This window comes from Ananas comosus, linkage group 10 (assembly GCF_001540865.1).
Source record: "Ananas comosus cultivar F153 linkage group 10, ASM154086v1, whole genome shotgun sequence".
Lineage (NCBI taxonomy): Eukaryota > Viridiplantae > Streptophyta > Magnoliopsida > Poales > Bromeliaceae > Ananas > Ananas comosus.
The window spans coordinates 2,415,827-2,424,952 of record NC_033630.1 but is presented as its reverse complement, the minus strand read 5'-3'; the positions used below and the strand labels follow the sequence as shown (position 1 = coordinate 2,424,952).

Sequence of the window (9,126 nt, the reverse complement as noted above, 5' to 3'; positions counted from 1 at the left end):
AGTCCAATTCTAGTTCTAGGGAAAAAAAACCAGAGGTACAGGGACCAGGTTGCAATACAAAGATAGTACGAGTACCATCCAGTACAATTTACCTTATTTCAATTCTACCTCGTAGAGCAAAATTACGCACGCGCGCACGCACACTCAGTCCACGGAACATAAAGGCCCCTCGACACGTGCTCCTTTTCCACCTCCTACTTTTCCTCCATGAAGGTGTGAACGAATCATATAAGACCACATGTCCGTGTCAAACTTTGGACGAACCCTGTGCACAGTGTACACCGACTATAATATATATATATATATATATATATATATATATATATATATATTTCATTACAAAAAAGTTACTTAAATATTTTATATCACAAATTTTTTTTTTAAAAGAGAAAGTGATATGTTACTCGTTTCGTTTATTTTTTTAAAAAATAAACTTAGTTGGAAATGTAAAATAATTATATTTCAAACTGGAATCTCAGATACCATCTATTAAGTCTTTTACCACTTGCACTTTTACCACTTGCGCTAGAAACAGTTGTTTATATTACAAATTACTGTTCATCAAATATTACATACAAGTATGTTACTAGATATAGATATAAAATGTGGTATAATATACACCATATGTACGCAACGATTTCTCCTTTTCTCTTCTAAAGCAATATTACGAATAGAAAACAAGCTCATTCTTCATAGCCAACGCTCTCGAAGATATGCCCACAAGTTTAGTCCATCTATTTCATTTAAGAATAATTTCACCATTATTCTTTTACATATAATTTTCTCTTCCCTCGTATTGTAAAGGAAATATCACATGACCGAGACAATACCTCTTGTTATATCAGTTCAGAAAAGCCGTGCATGGAATAATGGCGCATCAATAATTAGGAAGAAGTTTGCAATACTTTGTTTGTTTCCGACGTTTTTCTTTGATTAGATCATTGGTATTATTGTTATTCTAATTGAAGTTTGAATTGGCGAATGCTACGTTTCTCCAATTCAAGTCATAATAGAATTTGTTTTGGGTGCAGGTTGTTTTGGGTGCAGGTAAGTACTATTGCTATGTTGGCCACACAAAAGCAAAATGAGGCCCCTGCATACCCAATCTCACCAGTTGAAATGGCTCACATCTTTTCATTTGTTTGCACCCTAGCAACATCACATGCTCCTTGGCACATTCAGCACACCCCACATCAACACCTAAAACACCAAAAAGAAACAAAATAAAAAGACAAGAAAATAAAAAAAGAAATGAAAAGTGTTCAATATTTTACCTTGGCTCCAGAGCTTCAGAGCACACATCGATCCACAAGTGGAAGGCCAAAGCAATCTTATCCAATTCGGACATGCCGTCAATATGTAGATTGAAGACTCAACCACGGTCACTCATCATTTCAATTGTTTCGTGATCACGAATAAGTTCCACTTTATGCCACAATTTACTAAGATGAATTATGGAGACTGAGCCTTCAACTTTATTTTGTTAGTACGCCCCTAATCAGACCGAGACTCCAGAGGTGAAGCTTCGCATCATTTAAGTTTTCAAAGGGGGCCTTATCCGGTAGTACATTACGATGGGCGATGGCTACCCACATGGTACTGCCCTTGCCAATTGCTATAGAAGTTGATAGGTTGATAGAAGATGCGAAGGAATCTACAAGGTTGGAGTAATGACAATATAAATGACAAGAGGAGAGATGTTTTCGATCTATTCTGAGATGGAGGACCACTCTTAGAAGTCAGGATTCGCATGGTGGGGTGAAGCCTGCAATAAAGACTTTGATCGCCCATTTGAAGATAGAGGGGGACCTCAGTTGACGTCGACCGAGGCCTTCAATAGGGTTACTGGAAATGGCAAAGTGCACAACTTTGCCATTCAGTCCACATTAGGCGTAAACAAACGATCCTGGCTTCGAAGAGCCATGTGACTTTTTTATTCTTTGAAATAGATGGATAATTTCAATGGCTCCTTCCAAGAACCCTGTGCAGCAGCAGGAAGATACTAGATTCTCTGTAAGTGGTCCAAATACAAGCAATAATATATATATATATATATATATATATATATATATATATATATATATATATATATATATATATATATATTAAGCTTTGTGACTCTGAAAGATCTTAGCTTTGAATAAACAAATTGATATCTACTAATTAGAAAGAGAATAGGTTCAAACCTGATGAGAAAGACGGACATTGCATGAGCCCTTCCACAATACTTTCTCTTTTTGAAGCTGGGTATCATGTCGTTATAGAGAGCAGGAACTGCTTGCGACATGAATTAAACAATCTTTGGCAGGAGGTAATCAAATTTATTTTGAACATCTTTCTGAAATAGACAATTAGTGGTCAGTGGAAATAATAATAGTAGCAATAACAATAATACAGCTCAAAGCGAAAAATCGTACCAGGAGAGCATTCATACCCACTATCACATGGCCATAAAAAGTTGTAGCCTACCAGAATGGTCCAATTTGTATTGTTTGATACCGGTTGATCTAGATGGGAGGGGGATGAAAGGATATGAAATGTCTAAACCGGGGGGTGAACTAACCATACAGTGAATAGAATCAGAACCATTGAAAACGGCACGGAACAACGAACAAGAGAGGAAACTTCCGTAATCACTGATATAATAATCGATATATCTGGCCCTTAATCCCAAAGAAAGTGGTCCCAGTTGGAAGATAGATGCAGTGATTTCTTGGCCAGAAATTGAAAACCATCTATGTTTTGATCCAGCTCATGTGTTGGACTCCACTCCATTAGAGTTACGCGAGGATTTGAGCTTTGAGGAGCAACCTGTGGGAATAAAAAATGGCAACTTCAATCCACAAATGCCGCAACGGGACTTAACCAAGATATTTCAGATGAATTTATTAAACTTTACACCGGCTGACATAAATCTACCATCATGGGCAGTGTGGACACGAAAGAGAGAAAAGCTGCTTGACGCTTAACTTCCTGTATTTTATTCAAACCCAATTACTACACATGGGAATCGATGCTGCGATGCCAACCTCACGTGAATGAAGCCCTCAAGAACGTATGTAGAGAAAATTCCAGAATATTCGTGGAGCCAACTGCTTCCGTTTGTGGCATTGCAAGTGTTCCCGACCACTGAATTGGTTTGTGATAATGCGAGCCACTTTCTCAACTAATCCAGATGTTGCGGTCTTGTGCATAAGATGCTTCTACAGGGGCCCATACTACTATTAAGCTGAGTTGAATTCACGTGCTAACACTGAGATTGTGCAAGACTGTACCAACATTTTCTCAAATGACATGATATACAAAAAACATCTGTCACATCCTGAATTAACCTCTTCATGGTGCTGCTATCAAATGGAAATCTTTTTTTTTAATCCATGACTTATCAGTTCAGATATAGAGAGAAAAATATAGAAGTAAAGATTAATAAGAAGTTAAGGACGAAAGAGGTTTTATCATGATCATTCACTCAATACCAGAAATTTTTCTGGCCATCGCAATTATCTGAACCACACGTCTCTCCTATTACGATGGATAACTGCAGGAAAGAACTTTTACAGCAACAAAAGTAGGAAACTACCAGCTATCACATGATTTTCAGGTCATGATAACTTTCATGTGTGTTTATTGAAGATAGCCTTTGCTCAAAACCCTTAAATATAGACAAAGCTGATAAATGAACTATGTTCTCAACTTTTCTGTAATAGTCTTCAAAATTAGCAAAACCATGAACTAATGAAGTTCCAACTACTTCTTCATGAATTCTCTTTTCATAAAATACAACTTCATAAATAACATAACGGTGTGCATCACTCCAAATAAGCCCACAGCAAACACATGGGCATTGTTATTTTATTAATAGTATTCTCATAGAATCCAAACCTAAACCTTCTCTTGTTTTCCTTCAATCTTCTTTTCCTTCATTCTGACCCACTAACAAGCCCATCCAATCCAGTTGACTTCAATCATAGACAGCCTCAACCGATTATGTGTGTGTGTGTATATATAGCCACTACACCTCCCCTTACATAGGAACAAAGCTCTGGAAAACATAGAAACGCAAACATGACCCTCACTTGGGCAAGATCCTATTTAGAATGTTTCTGTGTCGACGGGTTCCCAATGGAAAACAAAAGCAACGACTTCTCTGGCGACCTACTGCCATCTCTTGGAGCAACAATAAACCAATCAATCAAGCTGAGAAAGTTCATCATTTCTCCTTATGATCCTCGTTATAGGTAAAATCACTTCCTTGTGCCTCTTATATTTCTGATATTAAGATACAGTTTGGAAAATTCAGATACAGCAATCCACCTTTACCTTTTCTTATGTGCCTCCTCAGAGCCTGGGAGATGTTCCTGATCGTCCTAGTTATTTATTCCGCATGGATCTGCCCATTCGAACTAGCATTTCTGAGGCACTTGGCACACAAACTTTTCGTAGTTGAGAACATTGTAAATATCTTCTTCGCGGTTGATATTGTCCTCACTTTCTTTGTGGCTTATCTAGATCGCAAATCATATCTTTTAGTGGATAATCCAAAGAGAATAGCCTCCAGGTTCGTATCCAATGTACTAATTTCAATTGTAAAAGTGAATTAGAAAAACTCAAGCTATGTGAATGATGCTAACAGGATATAAGCCACAGGTACCTGTCCTCCTGGTTCATCTTTGATGTCTGTTCGACAGCTCCATTTCAACCAATTAGCCTCCTGTTTAGAACTCATGAAGACGGCCTTGCCTTTAAGATACTCAACATGCTTAGACTTTGGCGTCTTCGTCGAGTCAGTTCCTTATTCGCAAGGTCTGAATCTTTTCCAGCTTCTTCAAAATAGGACAACCATAAAAGATGGATATACTCACTATTCCAGCTCTACTTCATTAGGCTCGAGAAGGATATCCGGTTCAACTATTTCTGGACTCGATGCACAAAACTTGTTATGGTAAGCCTTCAAGCGTTTTCCTTATGCCCTTTTTATCACAGATGCAATCAAAGTTTAGGACATGAAAGCTCATTTCAGCTTCATGCCACAAAAAAAAGCTCCAGACACTTACTTGCCAAATGCCAATGGCTGCTTTTGTAAGTGGAGAATCAGTTCTGGAAAGCTAAACCAAACAGCCAATTAGTCCATAATGCATACAAATGTGCTAACTAAACTGCAGGTTACTCTTTTTGCCGTACACTGTGCTGGCTGCTTCTACTACTTACTTGCCGATAGATACCCTGATCCACAGAGAACATGGATAGGTGCAGTAATGCCAAACTTCAAATCAGAAAGTCTGTGGATCACATATGTCACTGCAATTTACTGGTCTATTACGACTTTGACGACGACTGGTTACGGCGACTTACATGCTGAGAATCCAAGAGAAATGCTGTTTGACATCTTTTACATGCTATTTAATTTGGGCTTAACAGCATACCTCATTGGCAATATGACGAACCTTGTTGTCCATGGAACAAGCCGCACCAGAAATTTCGTAAGTTTTGCTCTTCCCCCTGTTTCAAGAAAATCTCAGTTATCAAAATTTCAATTTATATGCACTCTTTAGTCTTACCCTATGACAAACTAAATCAGGAAGAAAATTTTTTTAGTCCCTTGTACATGTCAATAAATATGCCCTGTATTACCTGTTACCCAAGGGAAATAAACAAATATATATGCCGAATAATTCACTTGAATTCACTGAATATTACATGCAATGGGTCTCCAAATTGGCCTATTACACAGAAAGAAAAGGAAGAGCATTTAGTTCTAATTTGAGGTAGCCTTTCAAACTCCTTAGTATATATATATATATATATATATATATATATATATATATATATATAGAATTAGGCTGCAATGCTTCTAATAGCACCAAGTCATTGGTGCTATCAAGTTTTGGGCCCTTGGATGAAGGGATGTGTGGTTGGATAATAGTAGTCTCCTAGGATTAAGTGGATGGTTGGTTGAATAGTATAATCTAACAAATGAAAATGGTCAAAAGAGTAAATCTAACGGCGGAAAACTTGATAGCACCAAGTATTTGGTGCTATTAGAAGCACCCCAGCCGGACTATGGATACACACACGCACACACACATACATATATATCAACATATGTATGTATGTATATGCATATGCATATGTATATATATGTATGTATATGTATTTGTATAAATATGTATATGGACCAACTAGAAAAAGTTTCAAATTAATATGAACTCATTTGGTGGGGTTGGCCCAGCCCCTGTGGGAAGTTGGACCAAGAGCGGGGCCCAATGTAGCATGTTTTTTTTTAAACATCTTTTAAATTTTTTAATTTTAATTTTTTACATTTTTTGAACATTAGTATATTATAAAATGTATATAGTTATTCGTATTAGATAACTTTTATATAAGTTTTATTAAAAAAATTATAATTTAAATAATTATAATCATATTTGTAAAAAGAAAAAAAATAAAAAAATAAGTATCGGACTGTGCCCGGTCAGGCTGCAGACTGTGGACATAGGCCATGCTAGACCATAACCCAACAAGGAGCAGCCCAGCATGTCCCCGCTCGTTTTCGGCTGGGCCAGCCCACGGGCCACCTAGCCCATTTGACATTCAAATATGCAACATTATTATTTTACTTTCTCCCCGTCACGTTATTAACTTCCTTTCTTAAATGCTGTAGAGGGATGCAATCCAGGCTGCTTCTGAATTCGCCGCACGGAATAAGCTAACAGAACACATAAAAGATCAAATGTTATTCCACATATGCCTAAGGTTCAAGACAGATGGCCTCAAACAACACGAAACCTTGACCGGTCTACCCAAAGGAATTCGGTCAAGCATAGCATACCACTTGTTCTTCCCCGTCGTACAGAAAGTCTATCTTTTCCAAGGAGTTTCCTCTAATTTCATTTTTCAACTGGTATAGCATCCTGAATTTAAACACATGTTGCAAACGCACTATCCATAGCATAAACCTTACAAACAGCACTCATATGGTAATAATTTTGCACCAAAAATAGGTTACAGAAATGCAGGCCGAGTATTTTCCTCCTAAAGAAGATGTAATTCTTCAGAATGAAGCTCCATCAGACATTTACATATTGGTATCAGGAACAGTGGTTAGTATAACCATCTTCTTTATGCTAATCTTTATTCTCGACTTAAGATTATATATATATATATATATATTTCACCATCAATTTTAATGCTTATTGTCTTATTTTGCAGGAATTGAGAGCAAGCATCGATGGGATCGAACAAGTACGAGTTTTCCTTCACATAAACAAACTAATAAATAGGTGAGATACATAAACTGACATCTGGATTGCTTGCATCATTCAGGTTCTTGGAAAAGTAGCTGCTGGGGACATATTTGGAGAGACAGGGGTTCTCTTAAACAGGCCACAATCCTTTACTTATCGTACGACTGAAATTTCACAACTATTGAGACTAAGCAAAAATACAGTCACGAACATTATTCGAGAAAATATAGAAGACGGGACAATTGTAATGAAGAACCTTTTCCAGGTATAGTTACTATTTATCTTTTCTAGTTACACCAACGAATTGCATAATAATGTTCTCATTTTGGCAGAATAGGAATTTATGCTTCTGAAAACGTTTTACAGAAGCTGAAGCTGCATGAAAGCCCATCTGCTAGAGTGCAGCAGAATGATTCGGAATTTTCCACCCCACCATTTGACGGAAATCGGGTTCAAACACAGCTGATGTTGACATCAGAAGCAGAAAATCATGAAATAAGTGCAATTAATGGATTTCCAAGGTGTGGAAGTGATGCAAATTCAACAAATGCAGATGGCAGAACAGCCCTTTATAGGCCTGTCCAAAAGGATCAATTCAATATAGTCACTGTTTTGCCTGAAGGAGGGGCATACATGGACAAACAAGCAAAGGAAGACAACCATCTACATTTGTCGAGTAACAGAAACAGGGCAGAATTTGTAGAAGACCATCTAATTGAAATACCAATGAAAATCATTGGAAAAAGTAATACAGATAAAGGTGATTGGGAGAGAAGCCAAGTGATCGCGCACTCTAGGTTTTCTGAGATAACAACAGATACACGTTCATCAAGCGGCAGATACTTGGTTGACAACAACAATGCGAAATCAACCAACAAAAGAGTTACCATTCATATGCATCCTCAACAGCCGAAAAGTTCAAGAATAAGGAATGGAAAACTAATAAATCTACCTGGTTCCCTTGAGGAGCTTTTTACGACTGCTAGTAAGTGTTCTTTCATCACAAGAATATTTGACAAGAAAATCTACAAAAATTAGGTTCAGTCGACACTCTAAATCCTAAACCTAAAACAAGCTTTTAAAGGGCATTTATTTCCACGAACTGAATTATTCCTACATGGCCTTACTGCTATTTCTGTATGTTGCAACATTGCAGGGCAGAAGTTTCCTGGCTATTATCCAATTACAGTGGTCAATCAAGAGTACGCAGAAATAGACGATATTACAGTGATTCATGACGGGGACCATTTGTTTTTCCTGGAGACATGAATATGATTCTGACCTAGGCAATATAGAAAGCTCACCCTTTACAGCACAAAGAGAACAAGAATAATGTAATCTTCGAGTAACGCACGACGAGTGATAAGAGAAAGCATCGTATTCTTTTCAGTTGATTCTCGCACTCGACTCTAGCATTTACGCTAGCACTAGATATTTACATTTCGGCTAAGCAATGGTACACAGTCAGTCCCCTATGAGCTTTTTGTATGAATACAGTTGGTTGATTTCTTCCTTGGTTCTAAAAGATGAAATGCGAGAATATCTGATGTATGCAACATAGTGTTTCTTGTAACATCGTTTACATACTCAGAGCTTATGCTCCCACCCACCATCAAGTCCCTCTCTTCAGAATCACTCTGATTCAAAACCACAACCCAATCACCAAATAAGGAATACAATAGGCTGTTTGACACAGATGAAATTCAGTGTCCTCCAATACATGTTGAATGTAAAATATTTTTTTAAAAAAACAAATGATTGTTCGACAGTATCAGGTTACCACAGGAGATTATGCCTGTGAAAAGATCGCTTATTTGCACAATTATTATCTAATGTATTATCTTGCATGGACAATAACAAGGTATTAGAAAAAGGAAAAGCT

The 9,126-nt window shown here is 37.3% G+C and overlaps 1 protein-coding gene and 1 long non-coding RNA gene across 4 annotated transcripts; one reads left to right on the top strand and one right to left on the bottom strand.

Moving 5' to 3' along the window:
* Nucleotides 715-3,408, bottom strand: LOC109716481. 2 transcript variants are annotated; one of them, XR_002217934.1, is made up of 5 exons: nucleotides 2,920-3,408; nucleotides 2,418-2,811; nucleotides 2,187-2,338; nucleotides 1,275-1,981; nucleotides 715-1,200 (listed from the first exon to the last, which is right to left on the bottom strand). It is a non-coding gene; the product is annotated as an uncharacterized LOC109716481 (long non-coding RNA). The 2 variants fall into 2 exon arrangements; XR_002217933.1 differs by having other exon boundaries at nucleotides 2,418-3,408.
* On the top strand, nucleotides 3,877-8,800 carry LOC109716480 (potassium channel KAT3-like). 2 transcript variants are annotated; one of them, XM_020241957.1, is made up of 11 exons: nucleotides 3,877-4,238; nucleotides 4,343-4,558; nucleotides 4,648-4,803; nucleotides 4,885-4,942; nucleotides 5,163-5,480; nucleotides 6,662-6,901; nucleotides 7,002-7,100; nucleotides 7,210-7,242; nucleotides 7,324-7,509; nucleotides 7,611-8,229; nucleotides 8,401-8,800. In XM_020241957.1, the coding sequence occupies exons 1-11, from the start codon at nucleotides 4,066-4,068 to the stop codon at nucleotides 8,511-8,513; spliced, it is 2,211 nt and encodes a 736-aa protein (XP_020097546.1). In that variant the 5' UTR covers nucleotides 3,877-4,065; the 3' UTR covers nucleotides 8,514-8,800. The 2 variants fall into 2 exon arrangements, with proteins under 2 accessions (XP_020097546.1, XP_020097547.1); XM_020241958.1 differs by lacking the exon at nucleotides 3,877-4,238 and having other exon boundaries at nucleotides 4,484-4,558; nucleotides 4,634-4,803.

Coding starts and splice junctions, on each gene's coding strand:
- LOC109716480 (XM_020241957.1), top strand. CDS start 4,066: ATGACCCTCACTTGGGCAAGATCCTATTTAGAATGTTTCTGTGTCGAC. Junction 4,804..4,884: donor GTCAGTTCCTTATTCGCAAG/GTCTGAATCTTT, acceptor CTACTTCATTAG/GCTCGAGAAGGATATCCGGT. Junction 7,510..7,610: donor TAATGAAGAACCTTTTCCAG/GTATAGTTACTA, acceptor AACGTTTTACAG/AAGCTGAAGCTGCATGAAAG.